The sequence below is a fragment of the Hyperoodon ampullatus genome (genome assembly GCF_949752795.1).
Source record: "Hyperoodon ampullatus genome assembly, chromosome: 19".
Taxonomy (NCBI): Eukaryota; Metazoa; Chordata; class Mammalia; order Artiodactyla; family Ziphiidae; genus Hyperoodon; species Hyperoodon ampullatus.
The window spans coordinates 51,525,990-51,552,585 of NC_136932.1; the positions used below are offsets into that span (position 1 = coordinate 51,525,990).

Sequence of the window (26,596 nt, forward strand, 5' to 3'; positions counted from 1 at the left end):
CTCTGGGCACAGGTTGAAGGAACTTTTTTCTCAAGAGATAAAAAGCCCCTATTTTAGTGAGATGAGTGAATTGTTATCTTAAAGTTTTATCTCATGCTTGTGGATTAAATTGAAGTTCAGTAGCTTGGTAACCAAGACTCAGTCCTGGAAAACAATACTAACCCATTTTTGCCATATAAAATCTACGAGAAGAGACAGGACTGTTACTCTCCTGACCTGTGGTCAACTGAAAATCACCCTGGCTCTGTGATTCCACTCTTACCCTCAGTATAATAAAATTCTTCTGTACTTCCTTTTGATGTAAAATAAGCAGTGAATTTCAGAGTACTTACTTCCCATTGCTGTGGCATGTCAGGAGAACAGTTTTTTTGTTTTGTTTTTTAATTAATTAATTAATTAATTTATTTATTTATTTTTGGCTGTGTTGGGTCTTCGTTGCTGCACGCGGGCTTTCTCTAGTTGCAGTGAGCGGGGGCTACTCTTTGTTGTGGTGCGCGGGCTTCTCATTGCAGTGGCCTGTTGCGGAGCACGGGCTCTAGGCACGTGGGCTTCAGTAGTTGTGGCATGAGGGCTCAGTAGTTGCAGCTCGCGGGCTCTAGAGCGCAGGCTCAGTAGTTGTGGTGCACAGGCTTAGCTGCTCCGTGGCACTTGGGATCTTCCCGAACCAGGGCTCGAACCCGTGTCCCCTGCATTGGCAGGTGGACTCTTAACCACTGTGCCACCCGGGAAGCCCCAGAACAGTTTATTTTTTTTTTAGTAATGATAGCATTTTTGTCATCTTGCCAGTCCGCACAGTGTTTTAGAGACAGAATCTTCATCATGTCTCTGCACGGCTATCTTCAGTTGGCAGAAGGTGGATTTGGTAGACAGAATAACACCTCCCCGCCCCCCTAAAATGTCCGTGTCCTAATCCCTAGAACCTGTGAATGTTTTACCTTATGTGGTAAAAGGGACTTTGCAGATGTGATTAAGTTAAGGGTCTTTGGGTGGGAAACTTATCCTGGATTATCTGGGTGGGCCCAGAGGCATGACAAGGATCCTTGTAAGAGGATGGCAGGAGAAGAAGAATGAGAAAAAGCAATGTGACAGTCGAGGCAGAGAGAGAAATTGGCAGATGCTACACTATTGCTTTTGAAGATGGAACCGTGATCCACAGAGTATGCAGGCAGTCTCTAGAAACTAGAGAAGGCAAAGAGGCAGATTCTCACCTAGAGCTTGGATAAGGAGGAATAGAGTGTTGCCAACCCACTTTAGATTGCTGACCTCCAGAAGTGGAAGAGAATAAATTTATGTTGTTTTAAGTCACTAAATTTATGCTAATTTGTTATAGTAGCAGTAGGAAAAATTACCAGAAAAAAAAAAAACACATTGTAACCAAGAATGGTTAGATTGTAACCAAAATCAAAGGTGTGGAATTGCTTGTGGAACGTGTCTAGATCACTCTTTGTATCAGTCAAATTAAGTTTTGTAGTGGTAACAAACAACACCTCCCAGCCCCAGTTCTTAGCAATGTGAAACAACAGAGCTTTATTCCTAGCTCCTGTTCCAGGTCCATCTCAAGTTGGAGGGACCCTATGCCATGTCCTCCTTACTCAGGGATCTGGGTTGATAGAGCCAACACCGAGTGGAACATAGTTGGTCACTGTGGGCGTATCAAGGGAACATGACAGATAGCACATTGGTCTGGCTTCCTTCCAGAAGTGACCATATTATACTCACAGTCTGTTAACCCCATGGCAAGTTACACGACTGTGCCTAATTGAGAGGGACAGGGAAGGCCCATCCTACATTTGTCCGGAAGGAGGAGAATAAGTCTACTGGTAAAGAACACTAAACTACTACCAAACTCTTCTTCCTTAATAATGATTTTCTTGGATACCATTTTAGTAATTTATTACTGGCTAAAGATTCAGGATTATCTATCCCAGCCTGACTCTGGGACTTGTCAGTGTATGCAGGTCATGTGTAACACAGCTGGGTTTTTAATCTTCACTAAATGCATGACAGACTTGCCAGGTAAAGTAGGTGATATGCAATCTAAGGTGCCTGTAGAGGGCATAACCTCCTTATAGAATTCGGGCCATTTGATTGGTGTCACACTGTGTACTACAATAATCTCCCTGCTAATAGATGTGTATTTATAAAGGTTAATTTTATCATTTGAAAGATTAATTTGACTACAGGGTAATTTATGCAGAGCCTTGTGATTTTCACTGGAAATGACGATATGACCTTTTCATTGGCTTCTTTTATTCCTTTGGTAAACAGGTATTAAAAGGGCTTTTATTAACTTGGATTTGATTTCAAGATTCAGAGTTTCCCCGGGTTCTAATTATTTCTCAAATAGTCCTCATTTAGTAACATGATAAATGTCTATAATGTAGATTATAGACATACTACTATGTTTTTAACCTCTTCAAAAAGCTTGTTAGATTTTGTCAAAGTGAATAATCGTGATGATCCTTTAGAGTACTTTATCCTTTCCAGAGCCCTTTTTATGTATCTGTGAGGGTCCTAACACCAATTGAAGGAGGGAGGGAGGGCAAGTGAAACTGTTACTATTTTACAAAGGACAGAATTGGACAGCAGACAGATGATAATTCCACCTGCTTCTAGGTTTGACCAAATTGGCTGTGATGACACTAAAAAACAAACAAAAAATTATCCTCTGGCTTGGCTAAGGCCATGTAGGCTCACACAGCTGAAACTTCCACCTCCCTTTTTCTTCTCTGAGAACTGTGTATCCTTCCTTCCTTAAGGGTGATCCAAATGGATTCAGCTCAGGTTAGTTTAAGAGAGGTTTATGGAACCTAGCACATGGTTTACTATTTCAAATTAGAAATGGATGGGGAGGCACTTCCCTGGTGGTCCAGTGGCCGAGACTCCACGCTCCCAATGTAGGGGTCCCGGGTTCGATCCCTGGTGAGGGAAGTAGATCCCATATGCATGCTACAACTAAGAGTTCGCATGCCGCAACAATGATCCTGATTGCTGCGACTAAGACCCAATGCAGCCAAATAAATGAATAAATATGTTTTTAAAAGATACTTATTTCGTATTAAAAAGAACTGGTTGGGGAAATGTCATATATAATCTACACATTTTTCTAGGGAGAAGCTTTTTTTTTCCTGAGGAAGAAGAATACAGTTTTGCAAATACAAAGACAGTATAGTAACTCCTCAGTGGTTCAGCCTAAAGGAACTATAGAACATGTAGCTATTATTTTATTGTCAAATTTGCCATCATCCTGGTCACCTCAGTATTCATGAGGAAAAAACAGCCAACATCCCAGGCTCCCAGATCCTTGACTCTCTGGACTACAAGCCCCTTGTCTCTGTTTCACTTGAGCCACCCACCTGCATGATCACACTGGACTGTGTTATCACATCACACTGCAGAGCCTGGGCAATCTTAAACTCAGACATCTTTCTGAGCCCAACTTGGTAACTCTAGAACTTTCTCACACTTGACTTGCTCTGCTCTGGTTTTTGGTTCTCAAGACAGGACAGTGGACCCTTTTACTTTGTTCCTATCCACTCCCTTCCATCTTCACTTCCTTTCCCACCTGCTTTGTCCTTAATGTCTGAGGTTATTGATGTCTGTCACAGGACAACCAGCTGTCCCGGTTTGCTCAGAACCGAGGGGTGTCCTCAGAGCTAAAATGGCAACAGTCTGGCACAGACCAGGAAGTTGGTCACCCTAGTCCATTGTATCCACATGTGGAAATACTATATGACGGTGCTGCATGCATCTCTTCCCAACCCCATGTTCAGTGACATCACATTGGTAGCTCAAAATCGACCATAGGGGGAGCATTTCTTCAAATCAGGGCTTGACTTGTTTTGTTGATTGTCTAGACTTAAGGTGATAGAGAAAATGTTAATAATGTAGATTAAACTTAAAAGTATGCTGTGTCTGGGGCTTCCCTGGTGGCGCAGTGGTTGAGAGTCCGCCTGCCGATGCGCAGGGGACACGGGTTCGTGCCCCGGTCCGGGAGGATCCCACATGCCACGGTGCGGCTGGGCCCGTGAGCCATGGCCGCTGGGCCTGCGTGTCCGGAGCCTGTGTTCCCCAGCGGGAGAGGCCACAACAGTGAGAGGCCAGCGTACCGCAAAAAAAAAAAAAAAAAAAAAAAAGAAGTATGCTGTGTCTGTAGCCATTATGTTGTGAGTAGAACCAAAAGTTGAGGAAAGATTCTCCAGTATTCAAGGACTGTTATCTGATTCAGCAAAGAAGTCACTCGTGTATTTGCCAGACAAGTGAGGCTCTGAAGTGCGTCTGAGTCATCTCAGTCTAGCCCTAGTCCTCCACGTGAAAACATCAGCCTTCGCATCAGAGCTAACACTCTTCCAGGAAAGCGAGCAAAGGTTGTTGACCTAAGAGTTGGGCAAAAATCCAAGAAAGCATTTTGTGAGAACAAGATACATTGTGGAATTTATAGGAAAGATGATGGTGTGTTTTATTATTTGTAGATTGTGTGCTACACATTCTTTATATCAGCAAAATGTATAATCAACTTACACACGTGTGTGGGTTTATGTGTATATATGTATTTATATGCGTGCACACATACGTCTTCCTCTTTGGAAAGTCAGTTCTTAATAGTCGGGGTGGGGAGCAGTTTTGCCCCCAAATTAGCCAGGGATCCTACATGCGGAGGACAGGTCTTACAGATCTTTTAAGCTCGTCTTAACAATTATCCAGCTTAAAATGTCAATGGTGCCAAGTTTGAGAAACTCTGCTCTAGGGCATATATAAGAAAAATAAATTAGTTCATGTATACCTAACTTTTACACATTAAGAATCCAAAATCTTTTTTTCTTAATTGTTTTAATTGAAGTATAATTGATTTACAATGTTGTGTTAATTTCTGCTGTACAGCAAAGTGATTCAGCTATATATAATATACATTCTTTTTTTTACATTCTTTTCCATTATGGTTTATCACAGGATACTGAATATAGTTCCCTGTGCTATACAGTAGGACCTTGTTGTTTATCCATCCTATATGTAATAGTTTGCATCTGCTAACCGCAAACTCCCAGTCCATCCCTCCCCTAACCCCTGCCCCCTGTGCAGCCACCAGTCTGTTCTCTGTGTCTGTGATTCTGTTTTTGTTTCATAGGTAGGTTCATTTGTGTCATATTTTAGATTCCACATATAAGTGATATCATATGGTATTTGTCTTTCTCTTTCTGGCTTAATTCACTTAGTATGATAATCTCTAGTTCCATCCATGTTGCTGCAAAGGGCATTATTTCGTTCTTTTTTATAGCTGAGTACTATTCCATTGTATATATGTGCCACATCTTTACCCAATTCATCTGTTGATGGACATTTAGGTTGTTTCCATGTCTTGGCTATTGTAAACAGTGCTGCTGTGAACATAGGGGTGTGTGTATATCTTTTTGAATTATAGTTTTGTCTGGATATATGGCCCAGGAGTGGGATTGATGGATCCTATGGTAATTCTATTTTTAGCTTTCTGAGGAACCTCCATACTGTTTTCCATAGTGACTGCACCAACTTACAGTCCCACCAACAGTGTAGGAGGGTTCCCTTTTCTCCACACCCTCTCTAGCATTTGTTACTTGTAGACTTTTTAATGATGGCCATTCTGACCGGTGTGAGGTGGTACCTCATTGTAGTTTTGATTTGCATTTCTCTAATAATTAGCGATGTTGAGCATCTTTTCATGTGCCTATTGGCCATCTGTATTTCTTCTTAGAAGAAATGTCTATTTAGGTCCTCTGCCCATTTTTCGATTGGGTTGTTTTTTTGCTGTTGAGTTGTATGAGCTGTTTGTATATTTTGGAAATTAAGCCCTTGTCAGTTGCATCATTTGCAAATGTTTTCTACCATTCTGGTTTTTTGCTTTGTTTTTCTGCTTTTCTTTGGTTGTTTTTGTCTTGTTTTATTATTCAAGTGTTTTTCGTAGTCGAGGAATAACGAATATACAATGAAATGCACAGATCTTAAATGTATAGTTGGACCAGTTTTGACAAATGCACACAACCATGTAGCACACACCCCATTGGTATATGGAGTGTCTTCATCACCCCCTAAAGTTCCCTTTTGCCCCTTCCCAGTCAATCCCCTGATCTGATTCCAAAAACAACCAGTGATCCATTTTCTGTAGATTTCCATCACCATAGACTTGCCTGTTCTAGAACTTAATATAAATGAAATTATGTAGTGTATATATTCTTGTGTCAGCTTCTTTTACATAGCATGTTGTAAAAATTCATCTATGTTGTGTGTATCAGTTTGATCCCTTTTATCACTGAGTAATATTCCACTGTGTTAATATACTATGGCTTTTTCAATCCATTTTCTTGTTTAAAGATGCATGCTATTTCCAGTTTTGGCTAATATGTATAGAGCTGCTATGAACACTTCTTGTATAAGACTTTTGTTAACATGTTTTCATTTCTCTTGGATAAAAATATCTAGGAATTGCAAGCTCCTATAATAGATGTGCATTTTAACTTTTAAGAAATTAACAGCTTTCAATCATTGGGCTTTTCATCATTGGGCAACACGTTCCCTATTTCATAGATTTTTTGGTAAGGAATAAATTAAATAATGTATGTAAAGAGCCTAGTGTACTGCTTAGCACAGGTAAAGACTTGACTAGTTAGCTGTTAATGTATTTATTCTCCCTAGCCGATAACATCCAGCTCTCTCGTTCTTGAGTGCTAGGCCTGTATATCCATCTTCCTGCTCATATAGCATCAGAACTCAGCTGTCCCACAGGCAGCTTCGACTCAGCTTGTACCAAATTGAACTCCTCTCCCCAGTCTCCATCCCCAAACTGGTTCTCCTCTCATGCGCCCCGTTAGGGTGAATCCTCTCAGTTGCCTAGTCCCCTCCCCTCCTCGCACATCTAACAGATCCCCCAGGCCTGTTGATTCTGCGGCCTTAATAGCTCTTCATGTGTCCATTTCTCTCCATTCCGCACTGTTGCTCCCTCGGTTCTGACCTTCAGGACCCGTCTCCCGGCTCGCTACTGCAGCCTTGTAACAGAGGCCCAGACCCCCAGTTCAGTGCCTGCATTGCAACCAGAGGGGTCTGTCCACAGTACAAACCTGATCCTGTCACCATCTAGTTACAACCCTAAGGGCTTCCCAGGATAGAGTCTCAACCCCTCATATTCCTTTCAAGGCCTTCGTGCTCCAGTTTCATCTCCTCCCTCCTTCCGTAAGCTTGCCTCCCACTCCCTAGATTTCTTCTCATACCTGATCTTTTGCTTAGAGGCCTTTGCCCAGGCTGCTTATTCTACATAGAGTAGATACCCTTCCCTCCCCTACCTCATCCTACCCCACCCCTTTCACCTAGCGAACACCCATCAGGACTCAGCCACCGTGTTTCGAAGTTCTCAGAAGCATTCTCTGCCACCACGCTCCTTTCCCCTTGAGTCGGGTAAGTGCCCCACCCCTTCCCCCTTGTGCTCCGGCGCTCAGTCCTTACCCCTAGTGTGGGTCTCGTGGCACAGTGTGGCCTGACACCCACCTCGCCCTGACCCTAAACTGAGCTCTCAAAGGACAGGGACCATTTTGTGCTCATCCTAACATCCCTAGCAACTAGAACACAGCAGGGCAGGTACTCGGTAAACGTCTGGGAAATGGAATAATTGTACTGGTGGTGGTAGAGAGTGGACTGAATTTGCTGCTGGACCTGTTGGGATGTTTGATCAGGGAGTGAAACCAGCAGCGTGTGGAATTCCTGGCTTCTTACCCGTTTGTCTTGTCCTCACAGCCTGATGAAAATTCACTGGACTTTTCCTCTTGTATGCTACGGCCCGGGATTAAAAACGCTCAGGAGCTTGCTTGTGGGGTGTGCCTTTTAAACGTGGACTCCAGGAGCCGGGTAAGTCACCCGCCTTCCCGCCTCCCCTGCACGGTCTGCTTCCCTGACCGACCCAGGAGGCAGTCCCATCTGGCCCTTCTCGGCAAGGTCTGTGACCAGAGGCGGGGAGTTTATGAAGCCCTGAAATCTGACCACAGAAGCCGACACGTTCTTTCAAAGGGGCAGCGTTCTTTCAAGGGGGCAGCAGGGGGAGCTGTCGAGGGGCGGAGGCAGCTCCTGCCTTTCTAAGGAGTGGGCTTGTTGGCATGTGCCTGCCCACCTGCACAGTGGGGTGGCAAGGACAAAAGGTTAAACCTGTAAGGACTCATTTGGAGGCCAGAGGCCCTGTTCTGGGAATTTTGTTGACCTTATGGTTTCAACCTTATGGTTATTTCAGAAAGAAGAGAAGCCCGCAGAAGAACATCCTAAAAAAGTATGAACCAGTTACGCGTTATCTTAGCGTCTCCATCTTAATTTTGAGTGTGGAAGGCAAATTCGATGATTCCACTGCCATCCTGATCTGTTCCAATCATGGGTCCTTTGCTGAATCCTTTTCGTTCCCATAGTGTTTGATTCGGTCAACTAACATGTCTATGCGGGTCCACTTCCGTCTGCTGTGCATGCTTGTGGCTCATAGTTGGCTTCTGGTGTTGCGGTTATTTTTCTCTGGGATGAACAGGGTAACAGAAAGAGCAGCTTCTGGAAGACAAGTGGTAGTGACACACAGAATGAGATCAGAGAGCTTCAGGACTTGGCCGTTAGCAGACAAAAACAAATTGTTTGGGTTTTAGAGCTTTATTTATTTGTTTACTTGTTGAGCTTTACAAAACACCCCAGGAAGTGATTGAGGTTAGGCCTGGCTGACTGTAACTTACCAGTAAGCATTATTCATCTGGAAATCATTCTTTTGTGTTTAACATCTTTATTTTTTACAAATCCTATACCTATTTGGACTTTTTAATGATGTCAGTTTGGTTATCAGCTCGGAATGGCATTAGACCCTAAGAGTCTTTAATCTTTCATTTGCTTTCATGATAGGACTGTAATCAGTCTCAGAAACTTCAGGGATGGCATGTTAGAGTCAAATGCTAGCCTCAGGGGAGGGCTGCTTTCTTCACAGATCAAAATGATCCCCAGCCCGTGGCTGTTTTTGTCCCGTGTCAGGACCCCTGCCGACCCCCGCAGCCTCTGTCTGCCTTTTCTAGGAACGGTTTGGCCTCCTTTTGCTGAAACTGGGTTTAACAGTGAAGATATTTTTATACATTTAATTAGCGGCGAAAAACTTTCTCGCTTAAATTCCTGTAGCCACCTGCTCAGCTTTTGTGTGTGTGCCAGCTTGGCCTCAGCCTCTGTGAGCTGGAGAGGGGTCCGTGCCGGCTGCTGGTTAGTGCCCAGGTGTGGAGGGAGCCTGACTGGCCCCCCATGTCTGTTTCTTCCCGGCAGGCGTTCAACTCGGAAACGGACAGCTTCAAGCTGGCGTATGGAGGACACCAGTATCATGCCAGCTGTGCAAACTTCTGGATCAACTGTGTCGAACCAAAACCTCCCGGCCTCATCCTGCCTGATTTGCTCTGAAATCTCCTGAAAGCTCCTGTGGGAAGTACTAGCTGGGTTTGTTTGTTTTCCATCACACCCCTTGGGGTGACAGGGACCAATAAACAATGCGAATGCTGCAGAGCTCCCCCTACCACCATCAAGCTACGCGAAGAAATCCTCACGAGGTGGCGGGGGGAGGAAGTGCTGCAGAGGTTCCCAGTCTTTCCCACCGACGACCTTTGCCCCCAGGTTCCCACGGCCAGTCTTTGGGATTCGAGGTAAAACTGCTCTACCCAAACTGCACTGGAAGTTTGCTGACTTATCTCTAGTTCTCTTTTAAGATGTTTTAAAACATGGACCACAATTTTCTTTATCTAAGGAATATTTGCTGCTGCAGTATTGAAACTGTGAAGAATTGACACTTGAAGAAAAATTATTGCTATAGGACTGGAGTTGGAAGGATGTTTTGAGCCAGTGTTTGTGTGTATCTAGAACACTTACTGTTCTGTGAAGTAGAATGCATTTATCCACATTTAGTTTGTTAATAGCTGAAATGAATAAAAAGGGGGAATTGTGATTAAACTGATATTCTTTTTATAGAAGAAATTCTGTTTCTCTCCATTGGACCATGGCAGGTGGATGAGGGCAGATTTACCAGCTTTACTGTCGCAACCGAACCAGTTCTCTCCTCTTTTCGTTCGTTTCTAAGACTGTCAACTTTTAAGAGAACTTTCTCAAAACATGTCTGGGAACTTTGCAGTGAGAAGAATGTTCATTTTGACAGAGGCCTGAATCTCGGTGTATTGGGGTGAATATCGTTGCCCTTAGGCGCCTTCACTGAAAGCCTTGTTTTACCTCACACACAGACTGTGAACGTGATACTTTTTTCAGATGAGATTTGGAAAGCCAGCTGAATGAAACCTCTTTGCAGAGGCCTCTAGCCAAATTTCCAGAAATGACTGCACAGGGACCAATACCGCAGTATCTCTATGAGAGACCGGGAAATTAATTCAGGGTTAGAAGGTGGAGCTCCTGGCCTAGCAAGGAGAAAAGTAAGGTGTGTATTTGTGGTAGAGGCACGTGACTTAGAAGCAAAGGCAGGAAACTGTTCAAAAACAGCACTGAGGGCTTCCCTGGTGGCGCAGTGGTTGAGAGTCCGCCTGCCGATGCAGGGGACGCAGGTTCGTGCCCCGGTCCAGGAAGATCCCACATGCCGCGGAGCGGCTGGGCCCGTGAGCCATGGCCGCTGAGCCTGCGCGTCCGGAGCCTGTGCTCCGCAACGGGAGAGGCCACAGCAGCGAGAGGCCCACGTACCGCAAAAAAAAAACACAAAAAACCAGCACTGAATTTTAGAAGGAAAAGGCTCATGCTCTCTGGTGTAGGGAATTTTCTTTGCCACTTAAAATGAATGCATAAAATAGGGGGAAAAAGCCTAGTGGTTAAAGACTGTGTTATTCCTGGGAAGAACCCACCAAACTAGGACACACGTTTCTCTCAATTGTTAATTACGTGCTTTATGAAGAGATTTTGAATCTTGTGTTTCACTTTGTATGGCTTAAGCTCTCTGACCTAGACTTAGTTTTTATTTGTAAACTGGAAAAGTTGGTTTTGTCTGTGTAATTGCTGCTTTACATAATTAATTAGATCATTTTCCCTCCTGAGGACAAAACTTGAGGAAATTCTGTTTTGTTCCACCGTACTACCTTTTACTTCCATCCGCTCCAAGAAAGGTAGACAATTTTCATTCCCGAGCTGTTGATGAGGCTTCCGCTTTACCTGGCTGCGCGCCCGAGTGCACAGAGAACTGTTGATGAGGTAAATCTGTTTTTCTCATTTGCTCCAGATGATACCATCTCCAGCTACTAATGCCTGGGACAGCTGTCTCTGAATTGTTACCTTTGCCCTCCACAGAGCCAGTGGGTGTTTGTGACAACACAAGTGGGCTGGTTTCTAGCAGGTTTTGCCTGAGGCCTCTGGGTTCCACTTTAGCCTGTGCAGCACCTAGGGTTTCAACATGGCACCAGATTTCAAGCAGCCTTCTAATTGGTCTTACACATTCCATGATAGACCACGATAACAAAATCTACCTTTGCGACAAGAAATGTCTCCCAGTTTGACAGAATTTACATTGCAGAGACATTTTTTGGAAATGCTATGTGGACTATTATTCTGTCACAGTGGTCCATATTGATGACATTTTAAAAAGTATGCTCACCTGTTAACTAGATTGGCTTCCATTTCTAGATATATTCCAGAATGCCTCAGGTAAAATTCCTAAGTATAATTACTGCTGACCTTACCAAGTATGATAGGTTTAGTCACTCCATGGGAAAATACAGCAGACATCAATAAAAAGCCTTTGCTATAGAGTATTCACTACTTTCAGTATCTGTTTAGTACTGGAAATGTTTTATTAGATCCACCAGTAAAGATGTGGGGAGTGTGGAATACCGTTGCATTGATTTTCTTTATGCAGGTTTATTAAAATGAGTCAGCACTGCATTCAGCTTCATCTCAGCGCTTGCTAGCCAAGAGCCCAGTGTCCTTGGAAACAGTAACCAAGGTTACTTACTTCCATACAGTGCATTGTGCAAGCTGCTTCACCCCCCTTCTTCAGTGGCAGTTAGTAAGCACTGTTTTGGTGTTGTATTTTGCCTTTAAATTTTTTATGGCTTAGTGTGTAATTTTTGTCTGGACGTGCTTGAGGTAGAAGCAGCACAGGGTGGATTAGGATATTATCCATGCTTTATTTTTCCTGTGGCTACTAGTTAGTTCATATAGGTTTCATATTTTAAATTGAGTATCTTTTGTGGGCATATGCATAATTCTTTGCTAATTTACAGATGCCTTCTACTTGCCTTTTATTTAATGACTAGTGTGTTCTTAAGCTTTGAAAAGATTATAGGGCCTTTATGTTATAGAAATCTGAAATGTTTGCTCTGCACTGGGGATCACTACAAAATATCCCGTCACACCTTGGAGGCCACGTACCTTCCTTTGTGACCTTTAGCTAATAAACTCCAACATTTAGATTGGAAAGGTGTTAGGCTTCCCAAGTGCTAAGTTACATCCCAGTAGTGGCATTTGCCAGGATTTCTACAGGAAATTTTTCTTAATTACCAAGAACATCTGTCAGCAGGTGTTTTCTTACTATATACAATTTGATTTTTGCACATTTATCCAAAGACTACCAGACTTACTAGAGTTTGCCTTCATACTGTAGAAGCCGTAGCCTCCACAGCCAGTTTTTTTTCTGATTGATTTTTGATCATGTGCTGCTGAGGCATTTATGGGTTGCTCTGATTTCCCATAGAAACTATTAATTTCATTTTAATTTTCCCTTCTAGACAGTAATGGTGCATGTTTATAAAAGTGGGCAAATTGTATAAAATAAGAAAAGGTGGAATTTAGAGGGAAACCATTCAGAAACCAGGTAAAATCTGGAGGATATAATGTATATAAATATGTGGCCAGTGGCATTATATGTAGGGCTTCTTGCCAAACAAACAGACTGAAAAGCTAGGAAATTTTTCTACAGATAAGCAAGGAAATGAAGTAAAACAAAGCTGTTGCTGGAACAAGCAGCTCCCCTATAAAAGCAAGGAGCAACCTGGTAACGCCCAGTGGTTTCCCGGGAGCGTGGAATAGAGAAGAGCTAATAGAAACTTCTACCAAGTCCCAACCAGTTTCTGGGGGCTTCCCTGGTGGCGCAGTGTCTAAGAATCCGCCTGCCAATGCAGGGGACACAGGTTCGAGCCTTGGTCCGGGAAGATCCCACATGCCGCGGAGCAACTAAGCCCGTGCGCCACAACTACTGAGTCTGCACTCCAGAGCCCACGTGCACAATGACTGAAGCCTGCACACCTAGAGCCCATGCTCCACAACAAGAGAAGCCACTGCAACGAGAAGCCCACGCACTGCAATGAAGAGCAGCCCCCACTGGCCACAACTAGAGAAAGCCCACGCGCAGCAACGAAGACCCAGTGCAGCCAAAAATAAATACATTTTTAAAGTTTATAAAAAAACAAGTTTCTCTGATGGAGGACTCACTGCTTTGGTGCCCTCCAGTTCCCAAGAGACAACTGAAAACTGTACCTTTTATTAGTGTGTACACTGTGCTGTTTCCTACTGTTCCAACACTGTGAATGATGTTAATATCTGCCCATCTGCAAGGATGGGCAACGCTGACATGATTCAGGTGGGATGTCTGGTTTAAGGAGCACTCATAATTATCGCAGGAGCCGTATTTTAATAGCTGTTGGAGAGCATCTTTCTTCCCTCATCCACACACCTACACACACACACACACACCCTGAAATTCTTATCAGTAAAAATTCCAATATGTTAAGCAGATATATTTATTAAAAATAATGCTAGTATAGTCCTGGGGCACACTGATTCCAACAGGGTGTTTGCAGATTTCGTTATAATTAACAGCTAAATAATAAAGGCTTGTTTTTTTTAACTTACAGAATCACTAAATGATTGATGGGGGAAAGGAAAGAGGGCTGATCCAGTAGAGACTGACACTGGTATCAATGTTCCCTAAGCATTTGTTTGGTCGGCAGCCTTGGGCAAAGCTTGTATCTAAAGGGTTAACCGGGGCCCAAAGTGATTTTTGCACTGAGCTCCTCCCATGATGCCAAAAGGCATGGGATTGAGAACAGGGCAGAGCCAGTTTATTAAACTGTTCAAATTCTTAAAAATGATTAAAAGCCAGTTAAAGATTTTCATAAACACTATTCCAAAATGTTCGTTTTAAAAACGTCAGTAGCCATGTAAGCATTCCCCTTACGTTCCTCCCGTCCCTCCCTTCTCTCTTAAGATAGACAGACGTGAACACGCAGTGTGAAAAAGCACTTCAGGGAGAACCAGAAGTCAACCATCTGGAAAGAAAGGTGAAGGGGGAGCAGACGCGTGCGGCAGGTGCTGGTGCTGCTCGAGGGGCTGCTGGTGCAGGCTTTGGTGACTTATATCCCCCAGTAAGGCATCAGGTGTCGGGACTCCTTCTCGTAAACGTCTGGAACTATGCCGTAAGGTGTCTGTACCATTTTAACTGTCGACTTCCCAAAGAGCTGGCGTTCGTAGTCTATCAGCTGCCTCCAGAAGCCCACGTTGGGCCTGATGACGGGCCTCCGGGCTTTCACCCAGGTGTACGCCTCCAGCAGGCACACGTTGTGGTATTTCATCAGGTATGCGATGCAGAGCGTGGCCGAGCGGCTGACCCCTGCGGCACAGTGCACCAAGGTGGCCCCGTGTTTCCTGCTCACGCTGTGGATCTTGTCAGCCACGGTGTCAAAGTATAGTCCAATGGGGGCATGAGGCATGTCAGCCAGAGGCACTTTAACATATTCAAACTGGGGCCAGTTGAAATTGGGGATCTCGATGGTCGCATTAACAATGCAGGTGATGCCCCGAGCCTGGAGGAGGTGCCGGTTGGAGGCTATACTGCCTCTGCCCAGGAAGAGCGAGGAAGTGATCTGAGCAATGCCTCCTATGTCCCCCTCAGAGATCATCCGAGGGGCCATGAGAGTCCGTGGCAGCGTGCTGTGACCTCTGGAGCTCATGAAGATGCCAGCGATCACACTTGCATCATTGGAAGCAAGACCAGAGTGTTTTGTTTTCCTCCACCAAGGAACTGGAAATTAGTCACTTCCCTGCAAAATACAGGTTATGTCAGTACTTTAAATGCCACTGATTCATCACAGCCTTCTGCAGTGTTTGTGGAATGGGAAGGTAAAAGGATTGGAAATGCTTATCTTCTATAATAGTGTGTTCTTTCCAGGACGTAGACAAATCATTTTCATCGATTAACAGTTAGGAAAAGTAGTCTAAGATGCCAATATGCAAGACCAATGTAAAAGCACTCTGGTGATTTTTTTTTTTTTTTTTAAAGGCACTAAATAGAAAGTCATCCTATTTTAGGAAAAGTTAAAGACAGAAAGAAGCCCAACTAATCCCCGAACAACAACCTTGCCGGGTCTTGCTCTTATTGAAGGGAGTCGTGTTCCCTGGTAATCAGGAAGAAATCAGAACTTGTGATCCTTTCTGTGGCCATGTTCTTTCATATACTTCTTGCCTACCTCCACAGTCATGATGGCCATATTTTCCTAAACCTAAATCTAGACATAGAGATCGTACATAGATTATACTTACAAAGTATAAAAACGATATCGCTTTAGGTAATACATCCAATGCATGGCCTTTGTGGACTAAAGAGATACTGAATTGGATCAGTTACAGAAAAGCCAGGACATATGGTCACCTTAGCCCTTTATAATTTAAAAAATAGCTAACTCTATCATATTTGTGACATTGGAATACCTGTGCTATGTCATTTCCATGGAAACAATCCTAGGCAATTTGAAGGCCATGGTCTCAAAAATTCATTCGTCTAAGTTAATGAGCATTTTTTTTAGCTGACCTGACCCTGGGTGTGGCTAAATAACTTCACCTTCCTCAGCCAATTCTAAGCTCCAAGATGTATCCCACTGGCTTAAGATGTATTGGAATTAAAATTTAACATTTGAACATCTATATTCTTTCATTAGTACAGTGGTTATTATAAAAGACATTCAATATTATATAATCTCTATATAGTCTCTCATACCACTTTATAGTCTGTGCCCTCTGAGAAGTGTGCTGATCCCCACCCAGGGTACCGTAGGGATGCCCACGGTGATTTCAGTTAGACAAGAACATCCCCGGTTCCACAGACCGGTGATGCTGGGACTACTCACTTGAGGAGTCTGATTACTCTGGAGTCCTGCGTCTGCAAAGTCCTGAGAGAGAGTGTGCTGGTCAGAGTGGATACAACTCAGATCTGCAGAAAGACAAAGAGGCAAGAATATGGTCAATCAGGAAGTTCAAGAGAATTCCTCCTGGGTTTTTACTACGAAATTGGGTTTGACTGGAATAAATCTAGGAAGTGGAAAGCCTGTTAAATACATCTCCATGTGCCTCTAAAGAACGTGCCGGTAAGAAGTATCAACCCAAGTCTCAGACTTTTGTTAATGACACATAACCCATGGTGTGAAAAACATTAAGTGCCGTTTTGGCCACAACCAAGATGAATTTGAGAGGAGATTCAGAGACTACGACGTGCTGAAATGTAAGGCTCTGCTCACGGGGCCAGCAAGAGGCGCAGAGTGAGCTGGAATCTCTTCCTGGTGCCCACAGTCCACCTGGCAGTGTGGGACCTGTGCAGCATGCTAGATGCTATAGTGGGTGCAGCAGCCGGGCCAGGGGCCCGCAGCCAGCCAGCTTTGTGAAGAGCCGTGCTGCAGAGGTGGCTGCAGCTCTGAACGTCAACTACAGGAGGTGCTGGTGGCGGACAGCAATTTGAAATTGCTTTCATTTTGTATTCTCTTCCAGGTTGGCCCTCTTATTTACTCATTTATGTAACAATATGACCACCCATCAGTATCATTAAAAATGTGTTCCTTCCCCAGTGGCATGCAAATCAATGAAGTTAGAACACACCCTCACAAAACATAACTCAAAATGGCGTAAAGACTTAAATATAAGACATGACACCATAAAACTCCTAGAAGAGAACACAGGCAAAAAACATTCTCTGACATAAATTGTACTACTGTTCTCTTAGGTCAGGCTCCCAAGGCAACAGAAATCAAACGAAACCATAAACAAAACAAAACGACAACCTACAAACTGGGAGAAAATATTTGCCAATGATGCCACTGACAAGGGCTTAATTTCCAGTATATACAAACGGCGTATACGACTCAACAACAAAAAAACAACACAATTGAAAAATGGGCAGAAGACCTAAATAGACTGCTCCAAAGAAATACAGAGGGCCCATAAGCACATGAAAGGATGCTCAACATCGCTAATCATTACAGAAAGGCACATCAAAACTACAATGAGGTACCACCTCACACCAGTCAGAATGGCCATCATCAAAAAGTCTACAAACAGTAAATGCTGGAGAGGGTGTGGAGAAAAGGGAACCCTCTTGCACTGTTCGTGGGAATGTAAACTGGTGCAGCCACTGTGGAGAACAGTGTGGAGGTTCCTCAAAAAACTGGAAATAGAGTTGCCATATGATCCTGCAATCCCACTCCTGGGCATGTATCCAGACAAAACTATAATTTGAAAAGATACATGCACCCCTATGTTCATAGCAGCACTATTGACAACAGCCAAGACATGGAAACAATCTGTCTATCGATAGATGAATGCATAAAGATGTGGTACATACATACAGTGGAATACTACTCAGCCATAAAAAAGAATGAAATAATGCTATTTGCAGCAACATGGATGGACGTAGAGATTCTCATTCTAAGCGAAGTCAGAAAGAGAAAGACAAATACCATATGATATCACTTATATGTGGAATCTAAAATACAACACAGATGAGCATATCTACGAAACAGACTTACAGGCATAGAGAACAGACTTGTGGTTGCCAAAGGGGGGTGGAGGGGAAGGATTGGGAGTTGGGGATTAGCAGATGCAAGGTATTATATACAGGATGGATAAACAATGAGGTCCTACTGTAGAGCCCAGGGAACTATATTCAATATCCTGTGATAAACCATAATGGAAAAGAATATACATAACTGAAAAAAGAAGTGTTCCTCCCCCGTACGTCCCTCTGCCTTTCCCACGTAACCACTGCACTTAAATTTTCATTTTTTTACAGCTCTGTTGAGACATAGCTGACATACAATGTGATGTACACTTGATGAGGTTTGACATGTGTACACTCAAGACACCATGACCTCAGAATGATAAACATATCCGTCACCCCCAGAATTTCCTCATGCTCCTTTATAATTCATCCCTCCCTCACCCTCTAGCCCCATTCCCAAGCAACCACTGATCTGCTTTCTGTCACTACAGTTTACATTTTCCAGACTTTTTTTTTTTTTTTTTTTTTTGCGGTACGCGGGCCTCTCACTGTTGTGGCCTCTCCCGTTGCGGAGCACAGGCTCCGGACACGCAGGCTCAGTGGCCATGGCTCATGGGCCTAGCTGCTCCGGGGCATGTGGGATCTTCCCGGACCGGGGCACGAACCCGTGTCCCCTGCATCGGCAGGCGGACTCTCAACCACTGCGCCACCAGGGAAGCCCCATTTTCTAGACTTTTATACAATGGAATCTTACAATGTAGGGTTTTTCTGTTTGGTCTGGCTTTTCACTCAGCATAATTATTTTCACATTCATCCATGAAGTTGTGTCTATCAACAGGTCATTCCTTTTTATTGCTGACTAGTATTCCATTGTGCAGATACAACATGGTTTATCTCTTCACCTATTGATGGAAATGGGTTGTTTCTAGTTTTAGACTAGTACAAGTAAAGTTGATGTAAACACTCATGTGTAAGTGTGTGGATATATGCCTTCCTTTCTCTTGGTTAAATACCTAAGAGTGGAAGGGCTGAGCCCTATGACATGTGCATATTTAACATTTTTAAATAGTTTTTAAAAAATAGTTATAGCTTGCAACCTAAGAGGCAGGCTTCTAATTAAACACACATATAAGGGTCTACTGTAATCCTCTCCAAAGACCTCACAGGGCAGGCACTGTCTTTGTGCTGTCCCTCTGCTGTGTTCCAGAGCACCAGTGTTTCTCAGAGAGTAGCTTCTGTGTGTGTCTGTTGCCCTGGCTTTTGTGGCTGCCACCCAGGGGACACCTCTTGATCACCTAGCTCTGGGGGCAAACACAGTTCTTGGCTGGCTACCAACCCTGGGGCACAACACAGACAGCCAACTGAAACACACCCTCAGTCTTTCTGTGAAAGAGGCCTATTTGCTTTTCCTGGAGCTTCAGCCTAAGGGGCCAGCTTCTGCTTTGGCACACTCTGGGGACAGAAGCCAGTGGACGCCATCTGTGTGTTCACCCTCTGCCTCACTCCAAGTCTCTGGTATCTTCCAGAAAGGAACCTGTATACTCATCTGGTATCCTGATTTTTGTCACTGCTGCCCAAGGGACACCTCTAGATCACCTGGCTGTGGTAGACAGTGGGACTTACTGCTAGTCATCCCACAAGACTGTATATTTACATACTTTAAAAGCTGGTGACTGAGACCCTTCCCTATAGAATACTGACAGGTCTGGGCCCACCTGCAACTACTGGAAGCCACTAAAAATAAAATAGTCTGTTAATCACAAAGGTTTGAGGGACAATCACAAAGGTTTGAGGGACAATCACAAAGGTTTGAGAGACAACCAAGATTAAGGCAGGGTTGAATGGTGAGATTCATCTCCTACACAAGGTCACTCCTCCAAGACTGGAAGAGGTGGCTCTTTTTAGACTCTCCCAACAGGGAGAGTCTAAAATTAAGATGAAAAAGTAGAGGAATATGCTCCAAATGAAAGAACAAGATAAATCCTCAGAAAAAGTCATTAATGAAATGGAGGTAAGTGATTGACCTGTTAAAAAGAGTTCAAAATCGTGGTCATAAAGATGCTCACTTAATTCAAGAAAAGAATGGTGAACACAGAACTTCAACAAAGAGACAGAAAATATAAGGAAGTATGAAAAAGAAGTCACAGAGCTGAAAAATACAATAACTTAACTGAAAAATACACTAGAGGGGTTCAGCTGCAGACTAGATGACAGCATAAAAAGGATCAGTGAGCTTGAACACAGGGCAGTAAAACTCAAACCACTGGAGCAGCAAAAAGAAAAAAGGAAAACAAGTGCAGACTGCTTAAGGGACTTAGGGGATAACATCAAGCAGACCAACATTTACATTACAGGGGTCCGATAGACAGAGAGAGAAAAAAGGGATTAAAAACGTCCCTGACCTAAGGAAGGAAACAGACATCCAGATCCAGGAAGCCCAGAGAGTTCCAAATAAACCAAACCCCAAAGATACCCACACCAGGACACATTATAATTAAACTGTTAAAAGTAAAAACACAAGAGAATTTTAAAAGCCAGAAGAATACAACTAGTTATGTACAAGGGAACCCCTATAAGACTATCAGCAAGTTTTTCAGCAGAAACTTTGCAGGTCAGAAGGGAGTGGCATGATATATTCAAGGTGTTGAAAGAAAAAACTTCCAGACAAAAATACCAGCAAAGTTGTCATTCAGAATTTAAAGAGTTTTCCAGACAAGCAAAAGTTAAACTGGCCTTACAACAATGAATGCAACTTTTTAAAGCTGAAAATAAAGGCCACTAATTAGTAACAGGAAAACATATGGAAGTATAAATCTCACTGGTAGAGGTAACTATAGTACACTTTAGAAAAATACAATGTAAAGGTGGTATGGATTAATTACTCATACAGCTAGTATGGAGATTAAAAGATATAGTAGTAAAAATATAATAATTAAGGGATATACAAGATAAAATGGTGCAAAATGTGACATAAAAAACAAAAATGTGGGGGATGGAGGAGTAAAAATGTGCTTTAGATTTAGAATAAGTTTAAACTTAGACTGTTATAAGTTATGTGTAAGCCTCATGGTAATCACAAAGCAAAAACCTATAGCAGATTCACAGAAGATCTAAGAAGAAAAGAATCTAAGCATACCACAAAGAAAATCATCAAACCACGAAGTAGCAGAGCAAGAGAAGAAAGGGACAGAGGAATTACAACACAGCCAGAAAACAATTAACCAAATGGCAGTACATACATACTTATCATAATTACTTTAAATGTAAATGGACTAAATTCTGCAATCAAAAGACAGAAAGGGGCTGAATGGATTAAAAAAAAAAAAAGATGCTGCCTACCTCAGATGTAAGGATACACACACTCACTTCAGGTGTAAGGGCACACACAGACTGAAAATGAAAGGATGGAAAAAGATATTCCATGCAAACGGAAACCAAAAGAAAGCTGGGGTAGCTATACTTAGACAAAATAGACGTTAAAATAAAGAGACAAAGAAGGGCATTACATAATGATAAATGGGGTCAATCCAACAAGAGGATATAACAGTTGTAAATATTTATGCACCCAACATAGGAGCATCTGAATATATAAAGCAATATTGGGACTTCCCTGGTGGTCCAATGGTTAAGACTCTGTGCTCCCAGTGCAGGGGGCATGGGTTTGATCCCTGGTCAGGGAACTAGGTTCCCACATGCTAAGATCCTGCATGCTGCACCACACAGCCAAAATTTTAAAAAAGTAAATTAATCAAAGCAATGTTAAGAGACCTCAAGGGAGAAACAGACAACAACACAATAATATGGGACTTTAATACCCCATTTTCATCAATGCATAGACCATCCAGACAGAATATCAGTAAGGACACATCAGCTTTAAACTACACATTAGACTTAACGCATATATACAGAACACTTCATCCAAAAGCAAGAGAATACACATTCTTCTCAAGTGCCCATGGAACAATCTCTAGGACATATATTAGGCCACAAAACAAGCCTTAATAAACTTAAGAAGACTGAAATCACATCAAGCATCTTTTCGAACCACAACGGTCTGAAGCTAGAAATCATTACAAGAAGAAAACTGGAAAATTCACAAATAAGTGGAGATTAAACAACATGTTACTGAACCACCAATAGGTCAGAAAAGAAATCAAAAGAGAAATCAAAAACAATACCTGAGACAAATGAAATTGGACATACAGCATACCAAAACTTACGGGATACAAGAAAAGCACTTCTAAGAGGGCGGTTAATAATGACAAATGCCTACACATCAAGAAACAAGGAAGATCTCAAATAAAGAACCTAACTTTAGGGACTTCCCTGGTAGCACAGTGGTTAAGAATCTGCCTGCCAATGCAGGGGATACAGGTTCAATCCCTGGTCTGAGAAGATCCCACATGCCATGGAGCAACTAAGCCCGTGTGCCACAACTACTGAGCCTGCACTCTAGAGCCCTCGAGCCACAACTACTGAGCCCACACTCCACAACTGCTGAAGCCCGTGCACCTAGAGCCCGTGCTCTGCAACGAGAAGCCACCACAATGAGAAGCCCACACACCACAACGAAGGGTAGCCCCCGTTCACCGCAACTAGAGAAAGCCCACACACAGCAATGAAGACCCAACACAGCCAAAAATAAATTATTTTTTTTAAAAAAAGAACCTAACTGTACACTTCAAGGAACTAGAAAAAGAACAAACGAAAACCCAAGTCAGTAAAAGGAAATAACAAAGATCAGAAGGAAAATAAATAGAGACTAAAAAGACAACACTTTAGAAAAGATCAATGAAACTAAGAGAAATTCTTTGAAAAGATAAAATTGGCAAACCTTTAGCTAGACACACACACACAACAAAAAGACAAGAGGACTCAAAACCAGAAGTGAAGGAAGAAATTTTACCACTGATACTACAGAAATACGAAGGATCATAAGAGACTACTATTAACAATTATACACCAAGGCTGAATCATGAAGAAAAAGAAAATCTGAAAAGACCAATAACTAGGAAGAAGATTGAATCCATAATCAAAAACCCCTCAACAAACAAAAGTACGGGACACAGCTTTTCTGGTGAATTCAACCAAACATTTAAAGAATACATACTAGGGTCTTCCCTGGTGGTCCAGTGGTTAAGACTCTGTGCTCCCAAGGCAGGGGGCCTGGGTTCGATCCCTGGTCAGAGAACTAGATCCCGTATGCCACAACTAAGAGCTGCACAACAAAGATCCCATGTGCTGCAACTAAGACCCAGCACAAATAAATTTTCTTAAAAAAGAAAAAGAATACATACCAATCCTCAAACTCTTCCAAAACACAGAAGAGGAGCAAACACTTCCAAACTCATCCTACAAGGCCAGCATTACATTACTACCAAAACCAGACAAGGGCACCACAAGAAAAAAAAATTACAGGCCAATATCTCTGATAAACATAATGGCAAAATCCTCAACAAAACAGTAGCAAACTAAATTCAACAATATACTAAAAGGACCATACACCACGATCTGGTGGAATTTAGCCCATGGATGCAAGGATGGTACAACATCTGCAAATCAATCAATGTGATACACCACATTAAGAAAAGGATAAAAATCACATGATCCTCTCAATAGGTACAGAAAAAGCATCTGACAAAATACAACATCCATTTATGATAAAAAACTCTTAACAAAGCAGGTATAGAGAGAACACACCTCAACATAATAAAGGCCATATATGACAGGTCCACAGCTAACATCAGACTCAGTGATGAAAAACTGAAAGCTTTTCCTCTAAGATCAGGAAAAAGACTGGGATGCCCATTCCTGCCACTTTTATTCAACATGGTATTAGAAGTCCTAGCCAGAGCAATTAGGCAAGAAAAAGAAATAAAAAGCATTCAGATCAGAAAGGAAGAAGTAAAACTGTCACTATTTGCAGATGACATATTATATATAGAAAACCCTAAAGACTGGACACACACACAAAAAAGTTAGAACTAATCAATGAATTCAGTAAAGTAGTATACAAAATCAATATACAGAAATCTGTTGCATTTCTATAGACTAATAGTGAACTATCAGAGAAATTAAGAAAACAATTCCATTTAAAACTGCATCAGGAAAAATAAAATATTTAAGGAATAAATTTGACCAAGGAAGTGAAAGACCTGTATACTGAAAACTGTAAGACATTTATAAAAGAAACTGAAGAACACACAAATAAACAGAAAGATATATTTGGTGCTCATGAACTGGATTAATATTGTTACAATGTCCATACTACCCAAAGCAATCTACAGATTCTGTCAATCCCTATCAAATTTCTATCAAAATTATCAAATGCCTATCAAATGGCATTTTCACAGAAATAAACAATCATAAAATTTGTATGGAAACAAAAAGTCCCTGAATAGCCAAAGCAATCTTGAGAAAAAAGAACAAAGCTGGGAGGCATCACACGCCCTGATTTCAAACTATATTACAAAGCTATAGTAATCAAAACAGTACAGCATCAGCATAAAAAAAGACACATAGATAAATGAAACGGAACAGAGCCCAGAAATAAACCCATGTATATATGGTCAATTAATTTACAATAAAGGAATCAAGAATATACAATGGGGAAAGGACAGCTTCTTCAATAAGTGGTGTTGGGAAAGCTGAACACCACAAAAGAATGAAACTGGACCACTATCTTATACCATACCAAAAAAAAAAAAACTCAAAGTGTATTAAAGAGTTGAATGTTAAGACCTGAAACCATAAAACTCCTAGAATAAAACATAGGAGGTGATAAGCTCCTTGACACTGGTCTTGGTGATTTTTTGGATTCGGCAACAAAAGCAAAAATAAAAAAGTAGGACTAAATCAAACTAAAAAGCTTTTGCTTCTGTTTAGGAAACTAAACAAATGAAAAGACAACCTATGGAATGGGAGAAAATATTTGCAAATGATATGAACAATAGGGGTTAATATCCAAAATACATAAACAGTGTGTATAATTCAATAGCAAAAAAAACCCCAAACAATCTGATTTAAAAATGGGCAGAGGATCTGAATAGACATTTTCCCAAAGAAGAAATACAGATGGTCAACAGGTACATGAAAAGGTATTCAACATCACTAATCATCAGGGAAATGCAAATCAAAACCACAATGAGATATCACTTCACTCATACCTGTTATAATGGCTATTATCGAAAAGACAAGAAATAAAAAGTGTTAGCAAGGATGTGGAGAAAAAGGAACCCTTGTGCACTGTTTATGGGAATGTAAATTGGTGCAGCCACTACAGAAAACAGTATGGAGAGTCCTTGAAAAGTTAAAAATAGAATTACCATATGATCTAGCAATTCCATTTCTGGGTATTTATCCAACAAAAAATGAAAACACTAACTCGAGAAGATATATGCACCCCCATGTTCACTGCCAAGACACGGAAACAACCTAAGTGTCCATGGATGGATGAATGGATAAAGAAAATGTGGTATATATACACACCATGGAATATTAATCAGCCATAAAAAAGAAGGAAATCTTGCCATTTACAACAACACAGATCTTGAGGGCATTATGCTAAGTGAAGTAAATCAGAGAAAGACAAATACTGTATAGCATCAGTTATATATGGAATCTTAAAAAAAAAAAAAAGAGCTCATAGATACAGAGAACAGATTGTTGGCTGTCAGAGGTGGGGGCTAAATGGGTGAACGAGGTTAAAAGATAGAAACTTCCAGTTATAAAGTAAGTCATGGGAATGTGATGTACAGCATGGTGACTATAGTTAATACTGTACTGCATATCTGAAACTTGCTGAGAGAGCAACTTAATCTTAAAAGTTCTCATCACAGGAAAAAAAATTTTGTTAACTATGTATGGTGACAGACATTAACTAGACTTACCATGGTGATCATTTTGCAATATACACAAATATCGAATCATTATGTTGTGCACCTGAAACTGACACAATGTTCTATATCAACTGTACCTCAATTTAAAAAATTAAAATAATTCCAGCTTTATACTGCAGTGCTTCTCACACTTGGCATGCATCAGAATCACCTGGAGGGCTTGTTAAAACACAGATTGCTAAGCCCCGCCCCCAGAGTTTCTGATTCAGTAGTTCTGGAGAGGGACTCTAGAGCTGGCACTTATTTCCCACGTGATGCTGATGCTGCTGGTCAGAGGACACACTTTGAGAACCGCTGCAGAGGTGGATGCTGTGGTGTGCCACCCAGATTCCTCTTCAAGACTGAGGCACTCAGAATGCAGGTGCCGATGGATCACAAGTCTCTCCCCAGAAACCGCCGGTGCCTGAAGGGAGCTGCCTCGCCCAAGCTTAGCACCCCTCGTTTGGGGACCACACCTGCTGACCAATGATACAGAGGTACACAGACGTATATAGGTGAAACTGAATCATGAAGATGAACAAGGAAGTAGTCGCATAAGGAAATGCATGCGGATGTGAGGGTCAGATACGCATGGAAACGGGCAGCACTTTAAAAGAACAGCCTGTCCTGCAGCAGAGCACAGTCTCATGCCACTTCCAAGTCTTTCCCTGGCAGAATCCTCATAGTTTAAAAAGCAAAGTCACTGTGGTAATAAACACACAAAGTTATAGGCTTTTGAACTGCTGGTGATAACTCCATCCTCAATGTGGAAGATGCTAATCAAATTTCCAACCAGGTTATCTAGTTACTGTCTAATTAAGAGGGACCCAGTCTTGTGGTCTCCCAAATAATTATCCTTTTGGGAAAGCCACTTGTCCTCCTGAGGCCTGTGTCCCAGGCTCACTGGCCTTTTCAGCAGAAAGGTCTTCATCAAGGGCCATGGGTAAGTGATGGG

At 42.2% G+C, this 26,596-nt stretch overlaps 2 protein-coding genes across 16 annotated transcripts in view; one reads left to right on the forward strand and one right to left on the reverse strand.

Moving 5' to 3' along the window:
* Positions 1–9,990, forward strand: part of SYNRG (synergin gamma) — a gene marked incomplete at its 5' end in the record, with an annotated part of 86,932 nt that extends 76,942 nt beyond the window's left edge. For 8 of the 15 annotated variants that reach the window (XM_079725388.1, XM_079725381.1, XM_079725392.1 and 5 more), the window contains 3 exons: positions 7,759–7,869; positions 8,246–8,281; positions 9,292–9,990. In XM_079725388.1, coding sequence (XP_079581514.1) covers positions 7,759–7,869; positions 8,246–8,281; positions 9,292–9,423 — 279 coding nt within the window. In that variant the 3' untranslated portion in view covers positions 9,424–9,990. Of the gene's footprint in view, positions 1–7,338; positions 7,423–7,758; positions 7,870–8,245; positions 8,282–9,291 lie in introns of all 15 variants that reach the window. The other 7 variants (XM_079725383.1, XM_079725385.1, XM_079725389.1 and 4 more) reach the window with 2 other exon arrangements.
* A 3,479-nt stretch (positions 9,991–13,469) lies between these two features.
* DUSP14 (dual specificity phosphatase 14) lies at positions 13,470–16,153 on the reverse strand. Its single transcript, XM_079726061.1, has 2 exons — positions 16,125–16,153; positions 13,470–15,041 (listed from the first exon to the last, which is right to left on the reverse strand). Exon 2 carries the CDS (start codon positions 14,949–14,951, stop codon positions 14,355–14,357), a length of 597 nt encoding a protein of 198 aa, XP_079582187.1. The 5' UTR covers positions 14,952–15,041; positions 16,125–16,153; the 3' UTR covers positions 13,470–14,354.
* Positions 16,154–26,596: the final 10,443 nt, after the last annotated feature.

Bases quoted from the DNA above. Each gene is read 5' to 3' on its own strand.
- DUSP14 (XM_079726061.1), bottom strand. From the start codon at position 14,951: ATGAGCTCCAGAGGTCACAGCACGCTGCCACGGACTCTCATGGCCCCT.